General features: G+C 40.9%; 1 protein-coding gene across 1 annotated transcript in view; it reads left to right on the top strand.

The window, feature by feature from the left end:
- LOC120787268 (glutamate receptor ionotropic, NMDA 2B) overlaps positions 1-27,739 on the top strand; it is a 79,674-nt gene that overhangs the window by 14,940 nt on the left and 36,995 nt on the right. Inside the window, exons 2-3 of the mRNA XM_040122926.1 lie at positions 21,092-21,235; positions 21,782-22,052. Of these exons, the coding sequence (XP_039978860.1) occupies positions 21,092-21,235; positions 21,782-22,052 (415 nt within the window). The remainder of the gene's footprint in view (positions 1-21,091; positions 21,236-21,781; positions 22,053-27,739) is intronic.

Genomic DNA, 27,739 nt, shown 5'->3' with positions numbered 1-27,739 from the left:
AAAGAGAATGTTGTGGCAGGATTTGATCCAAGGTTAACAGGGGGACACACAAGGCTTCAGGGGTGGCTGACTTAACCACTCAGATATATCTGGGCACAAGCATCACTTTTCTGTGTTACACCCTGCAGGAGTTTTTGTTATCAAGAAAACTATTCACCCGTATCTCTTTTAGCGCTACACTATTTTCAAAATAATTTCTCCCCAGATGTCTTCTTGCTGACTTATATGGCAGTATCAACAGGGTCAACAGAATTGTTTGTGCTGATGACGGATAGAGTCACAAAACACGCAGTACCCACAGAAAAACGCAGCAAGACATCTTAAACTCCCACCTCACCTCTTAACACACACTGCAGCTACACACACCAAAGCATACTGCTTTCCAAACCCACATGTGTAAACGTGCCTGTGTGTACACAGTACATTTTGTACATAGGGTTGCACCTGAGCCATATGGCTTTGAACAGCTTTGCAGCTCTGCAGTACTATATGGGGGTAACGGTCTGTTCTTGTATGGAGAGGAACAACATCTCCTGTGCCCCGGAGAAATGCTGAGGGTCGGGATTGTGGTGCTTCCTATACTGGTATTAACATCATGACTGTCAGTATCAGGTGCCTGATAAGTATTAAACCCTAACTTCAACAACTTTTCCATTACAAGGTTGCAGGGTGCATGATTAAATGTGAATGTAATAGCATAGCAAGATTTATAGTGCAAGGATTTCATTTGAAAATATTCTAGTAACCTATTGTAACCCCTGATAATTTTTATTTTCATACCATTACTTTAAAGGTGCTTGCCAGATTTGTTTTCAGTCTCATTTTGGAATGATACCGTTCAAATATTTGTTGGTTTGATCTCTTGGTGATAAGGAACAAAACAAATCACATTTTATTTTGAGATGAAATTTCAGTAACTTGCAGTAGGTTAGGAACAAGCTCTGTTTGCCAATCCGGCCCTGCAGTGGAAAGTAGGTTATTGTCTCTGATGCCCTGGAGCAAAGCAGAAAGTGAGCAACATGCCTGCTGCCTACAGTAATATCAACATGCTGTCTAGTATCAGGGCTTAGAGAGTGTAATTGTGCACATTGAACATTTTAGCAGCTCATATTACAGCATTACACCGGTAAGTTCTTTAACTTCTCATACTTGACTTTTCTCAGACAAATACTACTAAAATACGATGTTCCCATTGTATAAGCTACTAGAGTATATCAGTTTCTCTTGTGCTCTTAAGCCAAGTAGAAAATAAACAGCATGACTTCTGAATTGTAGGCTTTGTAAATGAATAATTAATAATATGAGCTCCCATTTTTACATATAGACAACAGGAACCAAATTATTTTCACTGGATCCTTTTCACTGCCCCTTCATGCTGTCAGACCTATCAAGATGCTGTTGAGCATCACTGAATGGTGAAGCAAAGGGTCAGCAGCATGCCTTCTGTATAACAAACTATCGACATGTCTTCTGAATACTAAAGAAAAGCATTTTCTGCCTGACTCTTATTTATTCACTCAGCCTTTCTCCATTAAACATGAATATTGTAGGAAGGAATATGTTAATTCTGCAGTCTTGGTGGTCCTGCTTGGACCTACACACTCCGTACTGTTGTCTACTTGATATGTTGTGTCCTTTTTGATAAGAGCATGCAAATGATACAAATGCGTGCAAAGGGTCAGCACTACAAAACGTGTATCAAAGTATCAACATCCCACGTTGTTTCCAATAAGTCTATGGCGCACAGGGACATCAGTAGAATTTGGAGGCTGCTCCTCAGAGCCCCTGTGCCTCGTGGCCTGATGGGCCCTCGCTGCTCAGCTCAAACTGCGGAATGATTTGCCATGATATAGGAGCCACGGCAGGACTGATGGCAGTTGTGAGACAGATTATATCTTTACTAGTTTGAGTTCCTGTGTGGGCAGTGGGGAGTGGCAGCAGGATGCGTGTTGAGTTGTGAGTTGAAAGGGGCAGAAAAGAGTGCAGTGTGGGTGGTTTCATGTATGTGTATCTTTGCTGAGTGTTGGTGTGTGTTTGTTAGCGTAGTAGAATGTATAAATACATGTAGGTGACAGTTGTGTTTTTGTGTGTATCACTCTGTGTATGTGTGTGCTCCAAACAAGCAGTGAGTGGCATTCTCTTTTTGTTCCCCACTAATGGCATCCTTAGCAGGGCTGTTACGATGGAAACCACGTTGCCACGGAAACACAGCCTGTCTCTTTGTATTAGAAGTATTTCACTCCCTCTCTTAGCCTCTCTCAACCTCCCTCTCACTTTGTCACCCTCTTTCTCTCTTTATCTCTCTCTCTCTCTCTCTGTGCCTCCCTCATCATGTCTGTCCTCCTTCCTTTTCCCCATTCCTCTCTCTTTCTGTCTTTACATCTCTGTTTCTCTTCTCCACCGGTCTCCCCTTAAACCTGACAGGGCAGCAGCTGACACATGAAGAGAGGTGTGCACATGAAAGAGCGAGGGACAGACTGACAAGGGAGAAAGAGGAAGGGGGAGAGGGAATGAAAAGAGGAGTTGGAGTGGAAATGTTTTTGTCAGGTAAAAACTATATTTGAACATGAAAGAAAGGTGAGTGGAGGGACAAAAGTGATGGGAGGGTTTGGGAAAGGGAAAGAGGAGAATTTAAGTGGGACAAATGTTCATGTAAAAGAGCATGTAGCAGTAAGGCAAAGAGATACACCATGTGGCCAAAAGTATATGGACGTGGGCTTTAATATGTAAGAAATAATACCCAAAACCATCAGGTGTTTCTTAGCCCCTGTATCATCCATTACAATCATCAGGAAACACAGGGCCTCAGGATTCCTGCTGTTTGCATTGCTTTCAACAGCAGGCTAGACAGTAAAGGGTTTGCAAGGCTGGGCTTGGAGTTTTAACAAATGACCAAGTTTTGAAGTTGGGAGAGAAAGATAAATCCTATGGACTGCTTTCAAATCTTGAACCTACTTAACCTACAATGATATATTGCTGCTTTTTGCTACATGATATCATCAACACTATCTTTTTGGCATAGATAACATTAGTTACATAGCCTCCTACCATACCGGACATCCACAAATAGCTCCAAGATATTTTAGCTAAGCCTCTCTGTAGCTGTCTTTCGCTACAGTTTAATAGTGGAGCATTAATTAAGGACAGCAAAAGAGCACCTGTATCATATGTGTCCAGTTACCTAAAAGTTAATCCCCACCTTCCAGCCAATCAGAATCATGAATTTTCAGTGTCCATGGTATGAGGAGTGTCCATGGTATGAGGAGTGGAGGCTGCAAAAGCAGCCTCCACTCCTCAATTTTAGAACCTGTAGGAATTTACTCCTATTAAGGCACAAGGACATTAGTGAGGTCAGACTTGATATTGCATGCTGCAGCTGGCATTCCAGTTCGTCCCAAAGGTGTTGGATGGGGTTTAGGCCAAGGCTCTGTACAGGATAGTCAAATTATGCCAAAAAAAACTGGAAAAACCATTTGTTTAAAAGACCTTGCTTTGTGTACTGGAGCATCAATTGCCATGATGAAACAGGAAAGGGCCTTCCCAAAACTGATGCCACAAAGCTGGGAGCACAAAACTGTTTAAAATATAACAGTGTACTGTAGCATTAAGGGTTTCCTGTAGAGTTTTCTTGTAAACAAACAAAGGTTTTACTTACATTCAGTGTTTCTCACCAGAATACATTGTGTGTAGCCTTCAGGTTTAACAAACATGTTGAGTGCATTTTCTTCATCATAAAACACGTGCAAAGCTGATGTTTGCAGTATTTTGTGTCCTGCATTGTTTACATCCATGTTTACTAGCTTTCTACCCTTGTTGGTACATTGCTATGCTTTTTACATTTTACCGACACCAATTGTCAATCAGTGGAATAGCGTGAAACCGGCAACAAGAATGTGAAGCGCCTCACCTGCATGCTTGTTCATCCACATGCACATGCAGGACACAAACAAAATAGGGACCCACCAATAATAACATTGCTCCGTAGCCCAGCTAATCGTGAAAAAACCCACAGTGCATTTTCAAGATTTCCCCTAATTGAAACAAAGGGGCCAAGCCCAAAGCATTAAAAACCAGGCCATATAGTGTGTAATGTCATGCTCACATTAACAGAAGAGACACATTTTGAGAGCATGGATAAAATATTCATACAAAAAAGGCTTGATTAGAACAGAGTATTGAGACAGAGAGAGTTAAAAGGAGGCAGAGAGTTTGAATCCTGTTCCACATATGGAGGGAATATAAAATAGCGTGAGAAAAAACAGAGAGAAAGAGAAGGAGAGGAGAAACTGAGAGCGAGAGAAAGAGAGATTGATTATGTTCTCCTAAGTGCTTTCGGCATTATTGGAACTGTACTGTCCTCCCAAACCAGGCAATTTGAATTAACACTGCAGGGAGAGTGATTGAGAGGGAAAAAAATTGAGAAGCGGGGGAAGTGAGAGATAGTGGGAAAAACTGAGAGAAGGAGATGGAGAGAGAAGGAGAAAGAAGGAGGGCAGGAGGGTGGGAGGGTGAGGGGACGAAGGGGGTGGGTTGGCAATGGAGACAGAGAGGGAGAGTGAGGGTCTGGAGGGAGGAGAGAGAGATAGATAGAATAACTGGTTTCAAAAGTAGGACAGAGTGAGAGATGGCAAGAGACAAAGGGAAAAAGCGTGAGAGAGAGAAAAAGCATTCAGGGTTGAGAAGACTTGCAAGACGAGCCAAATTGAAAAAATCAACACGCTAAACTCTACTTTATAATTTCCAGCTGAGTGCTGTGCATAATAATCCATTTGGAGGATAATAACTTTAGAAATTCAACTTTAAATATTCATTCTAAATGCTGAATCGTCAGAACGGAAATCCATTTGGGGAATAATAATAATCCAATCGGGAACAGGAAGAAAAGATAAAACAGGAGACTGAGAGACAGAGGCATAACTTGAAAGAGAATGGACAGATGGGTTTGGATAAAGTTCAGATAATAAGGGAAAGGGTGTTGGGTTGTACCGCCAGTGAAAGAGGGAATGGACAATTAAGGACACGCAAATAAAGAAGGTTGAGCGTGGGAAACGAGGAGGAGTGTGTGTGTGTGTATGATGTGTGTGCTGGGGATAGCAACATACAAAGAAGATAGAGGCTGATAGAAATGGAGGGATAGGAGTGACGCATGTGCAAAACAAGTACAGATGGGCGGAAGGGAGATGGATGTGAAGTGACGAAGCTGGATGAACAAAATGTGTGATGAGAGAGGAAAAAAAGTCATGCAAACTTAAACAAGATTTTAAGCATTTGTCTGTTTCTCCCCTGCCTTCACTCCCTGGTCCCTCTGGCATCTGACGCTTCCTCTCCTCAGTTACTCCCTTCCTCCATTCCTCTCTTGACTCCCTGATTCCTGCTTCTCTCTCCCCCCTCTTATACCTGCTTCCTGATTGAAGAGGAGTGACCCCTGCCCTGCTGACTGCACAGGCCAGACAAATAAAGCAAACACTAAGTCATGCCTTACACTACATGCAGAGCGCATTACTCTGAGGAGTTCAGGGCGGGGGCCTGATGAAAATGAAATTCTAGTGATGGAGCACCTGCCTCTTTAGTTTAATGAGAATCCTGGTCAGGTGATAATTTAATATCTCTGACAAGAAAGAGGCAGTGGTGGAGCAAGAATGCTTCGCATCAGGCCAGGGATTTTTCAGGTTATTTCGGATTATAGTTTTTCTGTCAGGTATGAGAATTCCATTGATTAGATAATCGTTTTTTTTTTTTTATGACCCTTGATCGCGGCACATAACAGGTATCCCAGTATATTGGCATCTACTGTTTTGAACACTAGTGGTGGAAAAAGTACTCAAATGCTTCATTTAAGTAGAAGTACCAGTACAACACTGTAAAAAATACTTTCGGAAAAGTAAAAGTTTGCCATTTTACTTAAGTAAAAGTAAAAGAGTATCATCAGCTAAATTTACTTAAAATATCAAAGTAAAATACTTACTGTGCAGTCAAATGGCCCCTATGACTAATATATATTATCATATATTACATGATTAGATTGTTAATACTTATGCATCAATGTGTAAGCACCATTTTACAGTTGTACCAAGTCATGAAATCATAGGAAAGCAAGTCAGGAAATCATAGGAGAATTCTTAATCTGAAAAGTAACTAGTAAATACAGCTGTTAGATAAATGTGGTGGAGTAAAAAGTACAATACATCCCTCTGGATTGTAGTGGAGTAAAGGTATAAAGTAGCACAAAACAGTAATGCTCAAAGAGAGTACAAATACCTAAAAAAAAATTCTTGAATAATGTACTTAGTTACTGTCCACCATTGCAGAAAACCCAACAACATAACACAAAACAACACAACACAAAAACAAGATTATACTACTTTGTGTGTCACTTAGAATTTGTTGGTCCTCCTGTACTTTGTATGCCCACCATGTCCCAGCTGGTTAGTTTCCGCTTTGTAAAAGCTGTAAATAGATTCCGGCTTTTTTTGGCCAGTGCACCTGCAGCTTAGACATGGATGTTTTGCCCTCTTTGAAAATGTGAGTTGTCTCATTTTGCTTTGAAAACTAATATATCAAAGTGCACATTGCCAGACCTCTGTTAAAGCTAACAAAAGCTGCTAATTGGCATTGAATGTAATCTGACCTAATTTAGTGACAGTACTTGGAACTGGGATTATTATAGTCTTGTGTTTTATTTTTTTTTTCTCTACCCTGCCATATATTTGTCTTTCTTTATTTAGATTTTAGATAAAGGTGCTTGGTTTTTGATTCTTGCCAATACACTTTATACAATTAATAATTCAAAGAAAAAAAACCCCAAAGTTTACTTCGAAAAAAGAGATTCTGAATTCATTTGCATTATACTGTGGAAAATCATTTTCTTGTCCATAACTTCTTAGTACTTTGTTACATGAGTTTGTATTAATAGCATACATTTATTATTTGAGGAAAAGTATGCATGACAGAATACTTTGCTAATTAATGCATTAATTAACTTCTTTAATGACCCTATTAGCATACTGCAACTGGTTTTGTTTAATAAAAACATTGCAAGTGCTGGCAGCTGAAGTGTTTTTGCGTGTTGGTTCTAATTATGTCCTTAATAGAATGCATTCAGTATGTGTATATGTGCATCCACATGAGTATATTATTGATGTTATGTCACCTCATTTCCTGGACGGAAGCCTTGCTTACCTGCAAAGTAAATACTATTACTCCACATTCTCTTGGCCAGTGCAATACATTATGGCTGCTTTCAGAGTTCATACCCTGAAAATACTCTCACAGGCGGGGTAACTCATCATGCAAGCTAAATGTAATGCAAAGCACACCGCCTTACCGTGCAGCACTATACCTCGATTACCTGCTGTGAGATTTGTCTGGTGTATATAGCCTGCCTGCCTGACTATCTAATTCATGTTGTTGTAGGCACTGCTTGGGATTACAATTCACATGGGTCTTACCTGCATTTCAGTTATATTTGTTTACCTTGTAGTTTCACGCCTTAGGTGAAAAACAAGGTGCAATGTATCTCCACAGTTTTAATCTCAGTGTACAGTATTTGTTTTACTGTATGTATTGTTCTTTCTATGTGTGATATCTTTATTCTTCTTAGTGTAAGATTATAAAACAAACACAGTGGCTAATTTGGTAATTTGTTTGTGGGTTTGTGTGCTCATGCACCACACTGATGCCTTGTTCTGGCAGATATTTTTAGCTTTCTTTTCAAAATTAATACATTTTAATTAAGAATTCAGGTTTTTTGGATGGAGACAGAGACAGAAAAGAGATGTGATGAAACAAACAGAGAGGTAAGAGAGCAATATTAGAAATGTAAGAGGGAGATAACAATACACACATGGTGTAGTATAGAGCTAGATGGGAAAGCAAACATTTTAAATTCTATTTTTTTGTGTCTTTATTCCTCTTTTTTCATTCTTTGACATGAAGCCTGGATGGTGCTGCAGTAACAGTATGTCCAGTAAATACCTGCCATTATAGACATGCACAGCAGTAAAGTATTTGCCACTGACATTCAAAGGGTCTTTGAGCGTGTTTGTGAGAGCTACATATACATAAGTGTGCAAGTGTGTGTGAGTCATCAGCACAGTCTCCAGATGCAGGATTCAACTTCTGTCCGGTGACACACAGTGTGCAGGGAGGTGAAGAGAGAGCGGATGTGATTGCCAAAATCTGGCTTTAGTGCCACAGCTGGTGAGTGTGTGTGTGTGTGTGTGTGTGTGTTTGTGTGTGTGTGTGTATGTGTGTCTGAATGTAAGCAGGTTCACATTATGTGTATTATGTGTACACTTGCTTTCAAATGTGCATGTTTGTTGCAGTGCAGAAGCTGTATGTGTGCATTCATTCACGTATGCATGTGCACAGACGTACGCCGAGGGAAAGAAAGAATATCTTGCACCTCCACATTGTGTATTCTGTGGCTGCTGTTGCAACCCACTGTCAGGTGGAGAGAAGAGAGGGAGGAGATGAGGAGATGGATGGGAGCAGGCGGACTAGGTTTGAAATCATAACCCGTGCTTATGCATGTAGAAAACCATACATCAGAGGTGTTGAAATCACATCCAAAGAAAGGGTTTGTAGCTGTCAAACAACAAACCCAGCTGTGAACCAGTGGCTGGAAAGAGATGTTTGGATTGATTATTTTTAACCAGCATCATTCAGGATGATCAAACCCTTGCCATCAAAATGTTTGATGCAAAGCCCAGAACCTTCGGGAATATTCTCATCCCTGGTGTTTTATGTGTCACTGCAGGCCTGGCAAATGATTTTTCCAGTGTTTAGCGCAAACTGCTTTCCTTTGCAGATTTCCAACAGTTTCAAGAAGTAAAATCTAAATATTTCTTGGCTTTGAACTTTGTGTTGCTAGATATTTACACTAAAGTGGACCCGAAAGGTTCAAGTGAGGTCAGGGTTAATATTTTTACTTATTTTATGAGTAGAATTTTCCTCAAAAACACAGAGAAAGTGCCAATTTTTTCATCATTTTGTTTAAAGTTTCAGGCTTTAGCTGAGTTAAGGCATACAGAGACCTATACATTCTTTCAAGAAAAATTCCTCAGAGATCAACAGCTGCTTATAATCTAAACAAAAAGTAACGATACTGTCTCGGAACTTTATCTCCATTTGCTCTGTAACAGTACCAAATTACATAGTTCCTTTCTTGAATCTTTGAGGAAATCAGCACAAAATTGTGGTTTAATTGTGGGGTACCAAATTTACTTATGTAAAGTAAAGTACAGGTGTGTCAGCATGTTGTATGTGGTCAAGGTGGAGCTAATTTTAACTATTTAATACTTAAACTGCTTTAGTAGTTTAATCTGTAAGAAGGCATATTATATAAACTGATTATAGATTTTGGATGAAGCTTTTTAATTGAAAAGTAACTGGTAACTTTATCAAATAAATGTAGCAGAGGAAAAATTACAATATGTCCCACTGAAATGTGGTGAAATAAAAATATAAAGAAACATAAAAATGAAAACACCCAAGTAAAGTACACAGTCTGGGCTTGTGGAAAATCAAAATTAAAATTATATTTAGTAGAAAAGAAAGAATTGTCTGAAAAAATGTGTGAATCTCTGCAGTGTTTCAGCCAGCCTTTCCTCTGTCCCACTGCCCCCCTCCCCTTTCTTTTCACCCTCAGTTTAAAGGTGTAAAGGTGAGCTTTCTTGGCGTGACAGAAAGAGTGCTGTTGCCACAGCTGTTCCACTGAAGGATCACCAGTACACCACCGCAGAGCAGGCGCTCTTTTATTTCCAAACCTGTTTCTAGTCACCACACATTCATGTTCTATAGTACCGCTACATGTCTGACGTGCCTAGGTTTCTACTGTACCCACTTACTATTGAAACAGCACATGACAGCAGCACGCTAAACCTTTTCTCTCTGTACTCCATATTATCTCAGCTTGCTCCTCAGTTTCATTTCATCTGGTTCTGTGTATATGCTGTGTCCAGTGGTGTGAAATCTGTTAATTGATCGTGACACTGATTGTGGGCCGCTGTTGTAGGGCGAGAAGCCAGGGGATGAGAGAAAAAGGGTGGATTGGTGTGGGGTATAGTACATGTAAGTGAGAGTGTGCACGTGCAAAAGAGAGGGTGAGAGGACGGGTAAAACAGAAGGAGAGGCAGAGATGAAAGAGAGGATGGAGCACGTGCATGAGAGACAGGAAAAGAATAATGGATGGGCAGAGTTTGTGCGTGTGTGTGTTTGTGTGTGTATGTGTGCGTGTGTGTGTGTACATGGTCTATGGTTGTTTTCACAAATTCTTTTTTGAAACCATCATTATAACGACATTTTGGTTAGTCCTCACGACTTCAAAGGGCTGTTTGAGGGTTAAGACTTGGTTTTAGGGTTCAGGTTAGAATTAGGGTAAGGGGCTAGGGAATGCCTTAAGTCAATGAGTGTCCCCACAACTAAGACAACTGTGTGTGTCAGTCTGTGTGTGTGTTTGTGTGTGTGTGTGTGTGTGTGTGTGTGTGTGTGTGTGTGTGTGTGTGTGTGTGTGTGTGTGTGTGTGTGTGTGTGTGTGTGTGTGTGTGGAGGTGTGCTGGAGTGTGGGGGGGTGAATGAAATATTCCTAATTGCCAGGTTGAAAGTTTCTGGTTGCTGGTTTAATCGCTTGATAAATCTAATGGGCCATTGTGTGCCGTTCAGATATTGTTGTGGTTAAAAAGCTTTGGCAGCCACAGACGACGCCTGTCAACGGTAGCACGCAGAGGGAGACGGAAGACAGGCCACACGTGTTTCTTAGTGTGTGGGTATTTGTGTAGAAGAGAGAGACAGAGAGAAGGAGCGAAGAGACAAGAGTGGTAAATGTGAGAGGAAGAAAGTACACTCTTTTCATCTTTTTTTAAGAGGGGCGAGAGGGCACAGTGGTGGAAAAAGAAGAAAAAAATGAGAAAGATCGGAGAGAGGCAGAAAGAAAGTGCAGATATCGGGAGCAAATGGATCACCATCTAAAAATCACTAACCTAAGAATGCAAACAACTGTTGAGGCACCCTCATGTCCTCAGCTGAGATTGGTTTTAGACCACGCTATTGAAAAACAGACCATATCGTCACCCTTCACATCATCACCGATAGACATGTTAACCAACAAAACAAAAAAATATATATATATATTTTTCCTGCTTTGTAAATTGAAAAGAAAATGTTTGACTCAATCTGACATAATGGCCCATTCTTAAAATTGATTTTAAATGGTCCGGGGGCAAAATCATAGCATAATTGCCAAATGGAGAAAATGAAGAGAAGTAGCCAGCTGGTAATGAGGCTCATGTCCTCTAACAGTACACGGCCTCAGATCAACCAAATTATAGCCAAGAAAAAGAAATAAGCCATTGAACATCTACAAGAAAAACTCAAAGTAAACCTCAATACTATTTAGCACTGACAAGACAATACCAATTGGCAAGTGTAAAAACTGATAAAAACATACTAACATACAGTATTTCTGTATAAGTGACCATAACTTGGCTGTTTAGACTTGTAGACCTAGCAGCCCAGTAAAAACTGGCTGTGTCAGTTTTGCAAAAAACAAGAGGTAAAGACAGAGCAACACTCCCTGCTACATTGCAACATGAATAAAGAAACAATAAAAAAGAGAGATGAAGAGAGATAATTGCAGAATGTAAACAAACTGAATGGCTATTACTAAAATAATCCTGGTCATAAATAGTATCAAAAAGTGGGTGTGATTTCATGAAAATCTTAAGGATTGTAACTTTAAACATGGTCGTGCCAATAAAGCAAATTTGAGTTAGAAAAAAAATGAAAGACATGGAGCGATGCAGAGGAAGTCAGTGAATCCTCAGATTAGGTACAGTACAGTTTGAAGTATTCATAAGTTTTTACTCCATCTGTCCTAAAGCTAAACAACCTCTCACATCTCCGGTACATGTAACACTGGCTCTCTGCTCTCTTGTCTTTTTGAAGCTTCACTGGCTCTACTTCCTTTTTAATGAGGACACACACACACACACACACACACACACACACACACACACACACACACACACACACACACACACACACACACACACACACACACAGGTGTGCACAAACACACATGCGCATAGGTAACCACAAGTGCAACATAAGAAAGGATCTGATGGTGACATAATGAGGGAGTGTCTCCACATGTTAGCATCTTAAGAGACTGTGAGAAGGATGGAGGGTGGCATGCAGAGAAGAGGAGGGTTTTAAGTGCTCGTGCACGGCTTTACGAAGCAAAAACAGGGTTACTTAGTCAGCGAGGGAAGTCTGGAACGAATGAGGTAGGAGAAGAGGAGCATACAGATTGGCTTATTGTCTTAGCCCGTCTTCAAACATGTTTTATTGTGGAGACAACCCTCTGCCACTGTCATGCCAAAAAAGCTGATTTTAATTTTAATTTTCATTGCAGTTAATGGAAGGAGTCCTCAGTGGGGGAGCCTTACTAGTGAGGGATGGGCAAGTAGAGACAGAAAGAGGGTGCTGTGTGTGAATCAGGGATGAAAGAGGAACGAACACATAAACCTTTTGCAGTTTTCTTTTTAGCAGGTCCCTCCAAGTAATTTCTTCCTCTCATCATTCCAGTGATACAGAACATTTGTTACATCTGTCATCAAGCCGCCGCTGCATCGACCTCTGCACCCCTGCTTCTTGAGGTGCCGGAGAACGAGGGCCTGAGGCTTATTCTGCATATGTACTCGTTAAGTCACCGTGGTGGAGAGCGCCAGCTAAATGCCTGAAATATAAATGTAAACTGCAGGGGATGGGAGAAGAGCAGTGCAGATAAAAGAGAAGGGAGGTAGAGAGAGTAGTCTTTCCTTTGGGAGGGATGGGATTGGAGGGGCAAGGAGGAGAAGGGAGAACAGAGATGGAGAGGGGGGTCTTCTCGCTGACAGTGACTGAGAGTGAGCCTTTATCGTGTTGCCAGGAAAAGAACACAGAAGTGGATATCAACCGTACTCTCACTCTATTTCCCTTTGCTCTCTGTTCGCCTCTTGCTCCTCTCCTCCACCTCGTCCTCACCCATTGCTCTTTCTCTTCTCTCTGAAGATTGGGTGGTTGCATGCTTTACTCAGTCCCATAGGCTTAAGACAGTCTTAAAGGTAAACGTTGACCTTGGCCCTTGTTTTGTTGCCGTAGCGCATACTGATGTATCGTAGAGAAACGGTAAAATTGGGGGTGAGGTGAGGTGAAGAAACTCTCAAAGTGGATTCATGTGAGATGTCTGTGAAATGTGAAATGTTTGTGTGTGTATGTGTATGTAAGAGAGAATTCAGTTTTTGTAATGTGAAGTGGTAAGAAAAAGCCCAGCTTGATGATGGCTCTGGGCCTACAACTAACAGCACAGCCCATGTGCAGGAAGGAAGAGAGGGAAGGAGGAAGGGAACAACAGAAAGAGAAAGCAGAGAGAAAGATAGCAGGGGAGGCTAAGACGAGAAGGGGGGAAAATTTACAGTTGCTGTCAAAGAATGAAGAGGAAGAAGGAGGAAAGAAGGTGAGAAGGACGGAAGAAGGGAACGTCACGTTTTCCCTCCTCCTCTCTGCTTGGAGCAAGGGACAGGAGGAAAGATGTTTGACTACAGAAGCATGCTCACCTCCCGGACTCCCGAAACCACTTTACAGCCGCCTGGGGAAAGTCTGTGGTCCTCCTAAACCTCAGCATCTTCACTGTACCCACTTCCACTCCCAACCCTGTGATTTATCCTCCCCTATTTACTGAGGAAAAATTTAAAACTTTCTTCGTTAGAGTTTTGTAGTTGAGAACAGATCAGCCAAACAGCAGGAAAAGACCCAAAATCAAACATTATAATATTATGAACTGACAGTCAGTCTTTTTAGGAAGCTTTTTAGGAAGCTTTGGCTTTGATAACTCTACAAGTTATCAAAGTGATTCCACAAACACTTTTTTCCTCCTTTTACCTATCCTCTTCTCTTTAAGGTTCACTTTTTGGTGTTTTTGGGTCATGATGGTTACATGTGCCCCACATTAGCAATAGTAGGCTTTATTCTGCTTTGAGAGGAGCAGCAGACAATCACTCCAGCAGGGCTTTCAAAATAAAAAAATGATTCTTAAAAATGTTGCTTCACTCATTGCGGTCTGGTATCGCAGTGTATGAATTAGCTTGGGTCAGATGTCTTTCAGCTTCACACTGGATGTTTGACAGTTCTCTACTTCACTGAGACAATAACATAAATCTCTTCTACACCTGTTGCTTCATTTGACCATCTCAATTAAGTAGTTTTAATGGTTAAAAAGGCTTGAGAGTTTAGAGAGGCAGCAAGTCACATTATCATCCAGACAATTACTGACTGATCCAACAGAACCCTGTGAAAGACTTAAATACAGTTTTAAATATATACTTGATGGCTATACATATGCTGAGGCTAAAGCTAAATGTCCCAGACAAAAGCCAGCATCCACACCAGGTGATAATCCATGTAGAAAAAAAATGGGATTAAAGAAACAGGCACTGTCCTTGTACTGCAAGTATGATAAAGAAAAATGTAAGATCAGAATCTTATTTAATTCTGACATAATCCTGATTAGCTGCTTACCTTCCATACTTTGACATCAAAAACAGAGGTTAGATTTATTCTTTCGTTTGTATTTTCAAACAGTATTTCACTTTTAATGTTACAATAGAAAAGGCTTTCAGGATGAAAGCTAACCAATGTGTTTGACAAATATAATATTATTGTGGATAATGTGTGTGGTTAGGGTTGCAAATCCAGTAAAGGTCAGGGCAGAGCTGCTAACGTCACGGGGGGGCAGTACTACACACTGGATGTACTATTGTGAACGGGCTTTTTTAAGCATAAGAAAACAAAAAGTCAGCTTAAGTAATGCTTTGGAAGTAACAGTCCTACAGTTACAACTGTAGGAAGTAAGATGGTTAGCCAGGCATGCTAGCGTTTGCATGTTACAGTAAATTAGAGCAGAAAATGCACTGTTAAATCCATTCCTTAAACTTTTGCTCTAGTGTTTTTGGCTTTCAGGTGGCTAGAAAAAGACACCATCCTTAAACTCTTTAAATGCAGAGCATATCCACAGTTTTCTGTGCCTGGGGAAGAATAGGAGTATAGTCTGGGGAAGAATAGTCTATGTCACTACTTTTCTACAATATTCTGTTGTACATTCTTTAAACACTCACTTTCTACCTTATTATTTATAACATATCTATCCTACCAATACATTTTCAGAGACAAATACATAGATACAAAAACTTCAATATGTTCATATTTTTTGTAGACTCACCCTTCCCTCCAGCCACCCTATTCAGTGTCCTTAGCCTAACTCTACGAGACACACACACACACATACAAACACACACACACACACACACACACACACACACACACAAACACACACACACACACACACACACACACACACACACACACACACACACACACACACACACACACACACACACACACACACACACACACACACACACACACACACACACACACACAGAAAGAACTATTACCATTCTACAAGGACTAGGGGACAAACAAGAGCAGCAGCGGGAAAAGCATCAGACTGCAGAGGCCCCTCGGTGGGTCATCATCTAAACTTAGAGCAGAAATGGGCCAGAGAGAAACGATCTTTGGATTTGTGTGTCTGTACCTGTGTGTGTGTGTGTGTGTGTGTGTGTGTGTGCACATGTTTGAGTGTTAAGTGGTCTTCCGTTCAGACACTGTCTGATTGCGTCAAGATGTTAAAGGAAACACCAACGAAACACTGTGTCTCTTTCCCAGTTTAATTTGTTCTTTCCAGCGTTTTGTTTTTTTGTTTCTGTCTTTCTTTTGTATGTCTTTTCATCGTTTAAATCCCTGGAAGGGTACGGTGGCTGTGACAGTGTAGTCATATTGCATTCAAAATCATGTTGAATCAAAATTAGTAAAATATTTTGATGAAGATCTGTGTTTTTTTTAATTAAGGTTCAGAAAGTTCTTAAAATAAGGTCACTGTTAATTAGATGATGGTCTTACAAATGTGCAAGCTAATTAAGCTTGTATGTGTTTGATTAAAGATAAGTAGGCTTCGATGATAAGAAATGTGATGATGAGGCACGAGAAATGTGAAGTACAGGGAAAGAGAGAGATGGGGATTAAGGGGAGCTTTAATTGAGGTAGAGATGATAAGTGTGTATGTGTGTGTGAAGTGAGAGAGAGTGAACAAGGGACACAGAGGAATGAAGGGGGAGTAGAGACGAGGGCTCGTCATCAATACGTAATTTCAGACCACATGGTGATGGTGGCTTGTGCTCACAGGCTTTTATCAGAAATGAATTGTTTGCTACCCAATAATCCATCTCATCCATCCCTACTGTGTGTGTGTGTGTGTGTGTGTGTGTGTGTGTGTGTGTGTGTGTGTGTGTGTGTGTGTGTGTGTGTGTGTGTGTGTGTGTGTGTGTGTGTGTGTGTGTGTGTGTGTGTGTGTGTGCGTGAATGCCTGTGGCTGTGGTGAGTTTATATCTCCTGCCCACTGTCTTTTAAATTCACTATATTCAGGCGAAGGCCAGCTGTTCCCTTCCTCTTGCCTCACCTCCCACTCCTGCTCCCTCTTTTTCATCCCTCCATCCTTCCTCTTTCCCTCTGTCTCACTTTCCCACTTTCTCTTTCTCTATCTCTCTCTCTCTGGCTTCTCTTTCCATCAGCAGTGCAGAAGCAGTCAGTAGCATACCCCCCCCCCCCAAGTTCAAATGAGCCTTTATATGCAGGATAGAAATATGCATCGCCAAAAACCTCCCAGCAACAGACACCATCATCTCTCTCTGGATTGCTCTACCCTTCTGTCTCAGTCTTTTTTCCACTCACACTCTTTTTTTCTGTTTTTACCTCATCGCTACTTCCTCACAAAGAAAAAATACCTGTATGGTATATAGTACACTTAAGGCTTTTAAAATGCCTTGTTGCTAAGGGAATGGCAGCCTAGTACTTTTATTTGGGCTAATTAGGATGTAAGCCTTCTTTCCACATTCTCACACATTATCTGTTGTATGTCTTGTATTTATATTAGTATTTCAGGATAGGTACGTAATGCAGTTACTGTAAAATAACACATGACAGAGAAATCAAGTTATTTTTCCCTGTGTAAATCAACTGAAAGAACTTTGAGAATGCTCAAATACGTCAGTAACAAACACCTAACTGAGGACTCGAGTTAACTTTCATAATAATTAAAATATGTGTATTGTTCCTTTATTGAGGCAATACATAGTTCAAATTTCTCTATTGTCTATCCATCTTGGAAAATGTGTTTACTTTATTTTACAAGTAAGCTGTAGCCTAGTACTGTACTGGCTGACTTGAACAATATGTGAAATACGTTATCTGAAGGTAACACACATGCAAGTCGATCAGAAGTATGTAATGTCTGGTGTCATTGTTTAATTTGATATATGTGACTTAGTCTTTGAAGATTTTCAGTACCATGTCAGCTGTCAGTCATAGTGAAGACACACAGGAAACAGGGCTTGCGCAGCTAAAACGATGGCACAGTGTGTTATATTGTAATTTATCATTTTATTATAATTTAAGATCATGTTGCAGCGACTGTTTCCTGTGGTTGCTTTTGAACTCAGTATGTACGTAATGCAGCGAATGTAAGTGCAAGTGTTTGTATATACTTTACCTGAGAAAGTGTGTTCCCATGTTCTGGTTGACTTCATGTGATGAGTGTACAAGTACACTTTTCCATTTAGCAGTGTGCCTTGTGTTATTTTATTGTGTCGTTGTGTGTGTTTCTGTGTGGAGTGTGTATGAGTGCTTCTGTGTGTCTAAATAAACATCCCAGTGTTAGTCTGTGATTGCAGTGTGTATTTGAGTTTTGTATTGTGTGTGTATTGAGTGTTCTCATCGAGCCTGGGTTTTCAATGCAGCTATGTGTGTGTGCTTGCCTGCCTGCGCACAAATGTGTGAATATGTGTGTGAGGATGTCAGTGTTTGTGTTTAAAGTAATTCAAATTTGTGTGTGTGTGTGTGTTTGTGTGTGTGTGTGTGTTTGTGTGTGTTTGTGTGTGTGCGTGCATGTGCATATTCCGGAGCAAGATTGCAAGTGGGTCTATTTCTTTTGCAGTCACTGATGTGCCCCTGTCTATGTAATTGAAATACATGAGTTATTGACTCTCTCTCCCCTCCAAGTCAAATAACTGCTCCAGTAGTGTGTGAGTGCACTCATTTGGAGGCTCTGGGGCAGAACAGGAAACTCTGGCAGACGAAGGCCTGTCAATCATGGAATACACACACACAGAAAAACACACACACACACACACACACACACACACACACACACACACACACACACACACACACACACACACACACACACAAATACGAACAATCAGGCACACACAGGCACAAATACGAAAAATCAGGCACACACAGGCACAAATTGAGGCACAAACACACTTATGCTTTGATACACACACAAAAACTACACAAACTGACACATACACACGCTGAATCACACATAGAAAACTGATACGTCTCTATCCCACACAAACACAAACCGACAAACACATGCACGCTTTCACGTAGAAGAGGGCACACATGTGTCCCGTCTCCCTTCCTTGCTCTGACATCAGCAGTCCTCTGTGGTTGAACAACTCAGGCTTAGCCTCCTCCTGCCTAAATGGCTGGCTGACTGCCTAACACACACACACACACACACACACACACACACACACACACACACACACACACACACACACACACACGCACACACACAGACACACACACACACACACACACACACACACACACACACACACACACACACATATATACACACACATACCCACACCTCCATTTGCCTGCTCCTTCACTGACTCCTGGCTTCCTGCCCCTTCACTGTTCACTTGCTCCATACAGGATCACAGCCGTCTGCCAGCCTGTCCTTTTCCTCTCCATTCATCCTATTGTCACCACATTGTCCCCTGCTTCTGTCCCTCTGGAGGCTTCAAATCTCAGCTACATCCTCACTGCTTTTTGTACATCTCTATCCTTTATTCTTTCTTTCTTAATTCCTTTCTCTTCCCTTAGTCTCTCTGTTTTTCTCTTTTCCCTTATCTGCTCCCTCTTCGACGGTTTTATCTGCTCTTTTTCTATATCTCAACGTATCTCTCCATCTCTATTTCCCCTGTCTCCACTGGCCACCCATCCTGCTGTATTGTGTGGTTTAGTGTATTGTTGTCTGTGTACAGTACAGCCAGCGCTGACGTCAGCCATGGATCCACAGAGAAGACAGGGACCGGCTCACAAGCATATTCAAAGCCTTGCTGGCTGGCTTCCTGCGTGTGGCTGACTGACTCGCTGGCCTTGCTACCCCCTCTGGGAATTTTGATACTCAGTAATCGACCACCTTGTGCCAACAGAGGTGGTAATGGGGCCAGACCCTAATTATTGTTGCTGTAAATGAAGAGAGAGGTGTTTTGCAGCACTCCATTTTACTCAAGCTTTCTTATCATTCAGCCCACTCCCACCAGCTATTTTTTTAACTCCTTTATTTCACACCCTCCCTCTTTCCCTGCTTCTGTGTCTGTCTTGCACTTCTTTTAGCATATATTTTTCTCTAAGGCTAATGAAAATTCTGTAGACCTCTGGCAATCTGTGTGAGTGCATTGGACAGTATATTAATGTTGCTCTTAAAAAGAAGAGAGAGATAGAGAGAGAAAGCCAGAGGAATTTTTTTTGGGGGGGGTGCAGAGTGTTGGTTTACTGTATAGAGGATAAAGGGGAAGTGGGACTGTGCAAGTCTGGAAATTCAATTATAACTGTGCCCTGACAGTAATTCCACTGGTATAAATTGGAAAACAGAGCAACAGAAGAGATGGATGGTGATGGATGAAGAGATAGAAAGTTGAGGAACAAATGGATTCAAGTTAGCTGAGAAACATGACTACAGCATCAGTGTGTGCATCATTATTTCATGATTTTGAAACGCAGCCTCAGAATGGAACTGAGCATTAGATGCACATGTTTTATATTTCACACAACACGGGATAATGACATGTTTTTATCCTCATGGATTCACCGACTATTTGGCAAGTGTTTCACATGCACATTGTACTTCTAGGCATGCCACCTCAACGGTATAGCCGTGATCTCATTAATGCAGAAACAAGGTAACGAATCAACCCATGTGGGAGGCGCAGGTTAGCCTTTGATGTTGAGTAAAGCACCGAGAGTCCCAAGAAGCCAGAGATATTTCAACACCCTGCCTGCCTGCGTGCCTGGCCTGGCCTTCTCATTCATATAATTTGACACATTAGAAGCACAAATATCCAATATAAACACACTATTGTACATTGTGTAAACAGGACTTCTCATAGACTGACTCACACATGAATACACGCACAATAAGGAGCTCATGTCGCAGAACTGCAGTCTTGTCTAGACTAGCATTTCTCACCCCCTCCTCTTCTTCTGCCCAGCTCAATATTCCTTTTCAATACTAATACTAATACTAATACTAATCAGTCTGTGAGTGATGTTTACTGGAGTGTCTGTCTCTGACTGTACTGCTGTTTGGTTTGTTGTATATGCTGTATCTCTCATATTTAGATTGAGCCTCTCCAGGGGAAGCGACTTAGTTAGTCAATGTTTTATGTGCAGTGTGTTCAGGGTAGGCGTGTGCCATTTCTAGTATTGCACATTCATTGTCTAACGTCTAGCACCTCGCAGGTTACATTGAAATTGCGTTCTTCTAACACGTTGTAATAAAACAAACCAATGAAAATGATCGATGAGATTGAGGACAGCAGCTTCGAGTCCCCAGAATTTGCTCCAGCCACCCACATATACAAACTCATTAAAGGAGTCATAAAGGCAAATAATGAAAATCATGGCCGGTATCATTACAAGCCCACTGGTGTCCTCTCGCCTCTCTCCTCTGTGAGCGAAAGAATAAAGAAAAATAAATTAATGTTTGCACCAATAATGTTACAAAACCACTGCCATCCTTTAAGTAGTAGCTGTTCTCCTTTGTGTGTAAAGCCAACTAAATTAAAGTTCAGGCCAATTGCTACGTAACCATTTACACTCTGCGTCTTTGTCCCTCTGTGTGTGTTTCCGTCATTTTCAGGATGACAACTCCATGTTCTTTCAGTTCGGCCCCTCCATCGAGCAGCAAGCTTCGGTTATGCTTAACATCATGGAGGAATACGACTGGTACATCTTCTCCATCGTCACCACGTACTACCCGGGTTACCAGGACTTTGTCACCAAGGTAACCATACTCAGCTGAGACAACATGCACAAATAGTCAGGACGTAGAGGAAAGATGACACAGACTACAATATGAATAAGCTTTAATCTCTTAATGTCACAATATAAATATTCCAGCCCTGCTCTGTGAAATTGAACTTTAAAAATTAACATATTAATTTTTAATATATGATGGTGATTAGGGACAATTTTGCTTAACATTTACGGGTTGTTATGAGCCTAACCACTGGATCTCTGCACCTCTCTAATAATCCCAGTAGTGCTTGATGTAACAGCTTCAATACATTATTACATTACTTCATTAATTCCTTACTACATTAATGCAAAAGTTAATATGGGACAAGTGTCAGATTAAATTGATAAGAAGTACAAGTCTCTTGTATAAAGTTTTCAATAAATTACAGATCTTTAATACACAAAATATATACAAATATATTCCTAGTGTTTAAGATAGAAGTTTTTCCTGACAGAAAACAAGTCTTTAGAAATTAGCATCTTGTAAAACTACTTTTTTAAAATCAACCTCTTTTTCCTCTGTCCCATTCAGATCCGTAGCACCATTGAGAACAGCTTTGTGGGCTGGGAACTGGAAGAAGTTTTACTACTTGATATGTCTGTCGATGACGGAGATTCAAAGATCCAGAACCAGCTGAAAAAGCTACAGAGCCCTGTCATTCTTCTCTATTGCACAAAAGAAGAGGCCAACACCATCTTCGAAGTGGCCCACTCTGTTGGGATCACTGGCTACGGCTACACATGGATAGTGCCCTCGCTGGTAGCTGGAGACACTGATGTCGTGCCTGCAGAGTTCCCCACAGGTAGGAAATCATGTTAGGAAACTGAGTCACAATTATGAATTAAAATTGGATTACATTTTTATCTGGCATAATCTCAGTGTGGAAAGATGTTACTTGCCTTGAGCTCAAATCCTAAGCCCTTTTTAAGTACAACAAATACATTACATTCAGCGTTTGATTTGATGTTTATCCAAAGTGCATGAAAAGTACCATGAATGCATGCATTTACTATATAGGTGGCCTCAGTCTGAGTGAAATCCCGAACCCTTGTCTCCTCAGTGCTTTATGACTACACAGCTAGGGAGGTCAGCAATGGTGTAAAATAATCAATTACTAACAAATATGTAGCTACCAATTTGCTTTTGTCACCTTTGAGAAACTTGTTTAGCCTAACAGCCATTCAACTGTCCTAAAGTGACAATTAGAAGATAATGGTAAAAGCTGAAAAGTAGTGTAATAGTAGCAGTAAACTCCTAGTCTGCAAGTTTTATCTAAAGTTAACATTAGCTAACACTACCCACCATAAGGTACTAGTCATATCAAACCAAGGGAGGCTGTAGCAGCAAACCTTCTTAGTGTTTTAAACTGAACAAGTGTGTTTTTTGTTGTTTAAGAATGCAACTTTTCATTTGTAAGAGGGAGAATGTGGCTTTTCCTCTTTCAAACATTACATTGTGTCTGGTTTTGTCCTGCTAAAAAAGCAAGTAGTACAGTAGCCTACTGCTTTTTTTTAAATGATGCAATGCTGGACTGTCTATCTTACTGCGATGTCAGTGTTCATGGAAGCAAACACAAAGGCATGTACCCTCTTCCAAGATGTGGCAGCATCCTTTTGCAATATTCATCATCGTACGCTTGGCTTATTTAATACCACAGAAGGAAGGAAATGTAATTTTTCCAAATTTTATTTTCAGTTGGCTATTTGGATTTTCCTGCAAGACAAAAAACAAACTGACCTTTCCTAATAAGAAGCGAGAGAGCATTTCTCCCCCACCCTCCCCCCACAACACCACTGTAGGTCATTCTAACCTTTGAAGGTTAAATGTGGAACCAAAGTGACATCTAACTTGGGGTGCATAAACCACTCAACCTGCTCAAACAATCTGTCAGGCACACCTGTCAGATTGCCTCATGTAACATGACTTTCAGCACTTGGGGGCGGACAAACACTTTTAGAAAGGCCAGATCACAGTGGGAATCAAACCTTTAACTGTTAGTGATGAGAACTAATGGAACTTTCCATGACTTCAGTCTATTTTACTCTCTGTAGGAGAGTAAACCATAGAGCTTGTAGTATATTTACTCTGGACATATGAGTTTGATAATTTGTTGGTATTTGGCTTGGATTTACAGTTGAGTCAAGATATTACCCTGCTGCCTGTCCTCAGCAGTTTCTGGGAAATGGTTGCCAGGCCAAACCTGAGATTGTTGTGCTGTTCAAGCACCGTAACTCAAACTTTTTACCTCTGCTCCCTTATTGGCATCCATGGATGATTTACTCTAAATTGGAGTTAGATGTGTGATGTGCTCCTGTGTTTGAGTGTGTGTGCCTATGAGTGTGTTTTGTGCCTTTGTGTGTAATGTTGGGAATGATTACAAAGCAGAGATGGCGGGCTGGCTGCGTTGATGGACACACACAAACCTCTCAGAGTGTGCACTGAATTATCATGGGATTAATCATATGGGACATAATGACAGATAGTAGGCTAAATGTCGGCCACTCATTTAATGCATGATGAATAGGATACAGAATTTGCCAAGATACATGACACTCAAAGTAGTCCTATAGTCTAATTTAAACAACAAATTGATAGATATTTAATACAGTAGATAATTTATATTTTGTTTAAATGTTAGTTTAAATGACGATACAGTTTGGTGTCTTATGTATATACGGACATAGATTTCCTGTAAAATGTGATGCTGTATGGTAGTATACATCAGAACCATATTATAGTTTGGATATTGAAATGTGCCTACAACCTAAGTCAGTATGCAGATGGCTGAGCTTCTGGTCACAGCCTGCTGCTGTCAATGCTTCCCTCTGCCAATGAGATGACTGTGATGGAAGGATTTTACTTTACAGCTTCAGCAGTGACAGTCTGTAAAATCGCACTTAGAGCAGCCTCACATTGTAAGGAGTTGTTAAATCATCTGAAAGACTTTTTTTGTGTTATTGCAGTAGAATTAATATCCTGACAATAGCACTGAGTGCATTTATTTTGCTGCGTGATAAATTTTAACAGAACATTGGCCAGAATTAACCTGGATTAAGATTCTGCTGTACAAGAGCAAGGTACTACCTTGGTATTTGTAGATATTAGAAATTCAGTTGTAGAACTTAGTCATTGAACCAACCCTTATCTCTGCGTCTTAACCTCAACTTCAGAAAAGCCACATGAAGCCCCGAGTAGCTATCAACCAAACCAACCACTAAACTTACACAGAGCCAAACGACACCGTGGCAGAGCATGTGACTGATGGTGTGGTGGTGTGTGCTCTGGGTGAATGCAGCGGTTCAAGGTTCAACAGAAGGTGCATGCTAGCTATGGGGCTAATTTGCTTACTAGGCACGCTTAATAATTTGCACCATGTGTGAAGAAGAGCCTCCAATTCTCTTGGGGAATTCCACTGATGCCTTCCTTAAGTGGCGCTCTGGGGAACCATCTCTCCTCCCACTCTCCTCCTTACTTCTCTTTCCTCCTCATTTCATACAGTTGTTCCCTCACTTCTGTTTTCTCTCTCACTATTTCAGCCTCGTCTGACTCTCTCCCAATTCTCTACTCCCTTCAGTTTTTTCTTTTTTTGCTTTGCTTCTGTATCTTCGTGTCTGTCTGAGTTTCTCTCAGCTCATTCTGTCCCTCTTTTTTGTCCCTCTGTTCAGAGTTACACACTACTGCTGTGCAGACTGTGCTAACATAACTACCCAACCTGACATCACTGACAGTAATAAGCCGTTTCCAAAAATAACCAGTCAGTTAGTAGTTCTGCTATTACAATCTCCAATCAGTTTGCCTGTGTGTGGATAGTGTTTGTGATTTTCTTTGTATATGTACATATGTGTGTACGCATCTGTGACACCGAGACAGCCTTTGCCTTTAAACAGAGACAGCAGCCAGTTCACTGGCAAAAAGCCTTTACAGCTGCTACAGTGATGTTCAGCTATAAAATTGCCAGTTTACATGTCTCTGTTATGACATTTATACATGTCCTGAGAGATGTATGAATATTTACACATCAAACAGCAGTTCCAAAGATGTAGAAAAGAATACACCACACAACACATGCACATCTGCAGCACACACATGCTGCCAATACACACACACAAACACACACATCTTCTTATGCTTCCCATAAAATTATAAAAGTGATATGTATAAAAAGGAAGAAGTGATGGGAGTGGGTGAGTGAGTGTGTGTTGAGAAAGTGTCAACAATGTTTGACATTAGATGTGGTCCTGGAGGGCCTGAGCTGTCAGCGCTGAGGCCCCGCGAGGAAGGCAGGTTGCCAGGCCGCCTATCTATTTCTGCCCACTGACATGGCAGTGGACTGGCTGACATGTGGTCATATGCTGTCAGATAGATGCAGACCAACTGATGTAGAGAAAGAGGGACAGATTAAAGGCAGACAGAGAGACGGATAGCCAGATAAATTGACTTCAAGGCAGAGTGTGCTTCACTCAGAGCTGTGTGCCCTGAACTCAGAGGCAGCCATGGCGCCCAAACAGAAAGATCAGTTATTGGCCATTTTAAGAAGTCATAAGGGAACATGTATGAGAGTTTAGATAAGACCGAGCTAACCAAGGTTTCTACATTAAATTCACAATTGGCTTCTCATTTCCTTTTCTAACATAACGAATGGTTTGAAAGCTTACTATAGAAAAACATACTTTGACAAACAGGACTGTTGTTAGATTTATGCTTTATTGTACATATTCAACGTTGTGCTTCACTTTTACAAGAGAAAAGAATTTCAAGATGAGGAATAATCCGAGTTTTGCAACACTATCTTTCATAAATTTGACTGGAGTTCCTGGAGTGTAAACTTCCCCAAACTAAGAGCTGGACAGAGCTGCTAATGTTTTTTCTAAACTCTGATATACTTGCACCTTGGTCCCTGAACAGGTATTTTTCTAAAGTAATCTGTAACCCCATGAAATGATGCTAGGTTAGTACTTTACATAGTAAATTACTTACCTGGATATGCTAACATTTTCAGGTAAGGTTAGAGCAGATAGACACACTGTTAAATATATCCCTAACACTATTGCTCCCATCTTTTTGGTTTTGGAAAGGTGATAAAAGACACCACCCGCCAAACTCAAGATACTGTGTATCGCTCTTACTCCAGCACCATGCTTACTGTTTTGACATGCAGAGAAATGCAGAGATTGATAGCGGTTAGTGAACGGTCAGTAGGCATATGGGACATATCAGGGTGTGGAAAGTAGATTGGCAACACTCCCTTCTTTTCTTCTTTCGCTCCCTTCAGCTGCCAGGATGTAAACGTTGAGGAAGGTAATGAGCTTCTAGATGCTCTACTGGCAGTGCTCATTTGTTAGTGTCCAATTCAGACCCATGTCCTAAACCCATGGTGCATAAATGTTTTTAATAAATAAATAAATAAATAAAAAATAAATAAAGATGTAAGTTCCAAAATGGATCCAGAACAATTAGACCCTTTGCGAGCCAAAGCACAGTAACAATCCCACCTGTTAGCTCTAACCTGATAAAATTCTGTCAGTGGTGAACGGGAGAACTAAATTATTGGTCATTAAAAAGAGATGTGCACACTAGGCTAAGTGCTGGACAGCCTGCACTGTGTGGCATCAATTAATGGTGACTGTATGTCATGAGTTAATCATTTTATCAATAATGGCAGTTTAGTGAAAAAAGAAATCAGTGAAAAATGTCAGCTCTGTTTTAGTAGATGTCTAATTTTCATAGTAAATCAACCCTTAGTGTTCCCATGTGTTTCTAAAGAAGAGAAAAAAAAACTCTCTTATAAAACTTTTAAGGTCAAGCATTGTCCCCAGCCTTTGGAATACTTGAAATATCCATGTATCATCCATCCACTCGTTACTCACTCCTTGATAATAAACAGCACAAAGGGACAGTTGTGTGGAGGAAGGACGGGCATCATGGCAAACATCTGAATGGGCTGATGGATGGTTGGAAGGGCACCAGGAGAGATGTACATTGAGACACACAGAGAGAGAGACCTACAAGTGAATGTTCATAAACAGACAGATTGTCAAAAGAGAGCAGGGCTCAGGCAGAGAGGAGGACAGATAAACAGACATACAGACAGTGCAAAGGCCAAGAAACAGAGACAGACAATGCTTTAGACAAACAGATGGACAGCAAAGTGATAGACCTTTAGTCAGGCAGATTGGGAAAGCTTTTCATCTGCTCTCCGAGTCATCATGTAGTGAGTGCTCTGTCTCTGGGAGTGGGTTCAAAACATGTACACTCTGTATACCCTCACAGAATTAATCCGTCTTTCCTTGCCTTGGTTTCTCCTTTGTCTCTCTGTTGCTTCACTTTTCCCCATGCAATCCATTCACCTCTCTCATTCTCATGCCTTACTTACCCTACACCCCTGAATTCTTCCCCATTTACCTCTCTATTTCCACTAACCCGTCTGTCCCTTTCTATCTCACCATCTCTTCTGCTGTCTTTCTTCTTTCCAAATCTCCTCTGATCTTT

The sequence above is a fragment of the Xiphias gladius genome, chromosome 3 (assembly GCF_016859285.1).
Source record: "Xiphias gladius isolate SHS-SW01 ecotype Sanya breed wild chromosome 3, ASM1685928v1, whole genome shotgun sequence".
NCBI lineage: Eukaryota > Metazoa > Chordata > Actinopteri > Istiophoriformes > Xiphiidae > Xiphias > Xiphias gladius.
The sequence above is the reverse complement of the archived record's forward strand: the minus strand, read 5'-3'. Positions and strand labels throughout refer to the sequence as shown.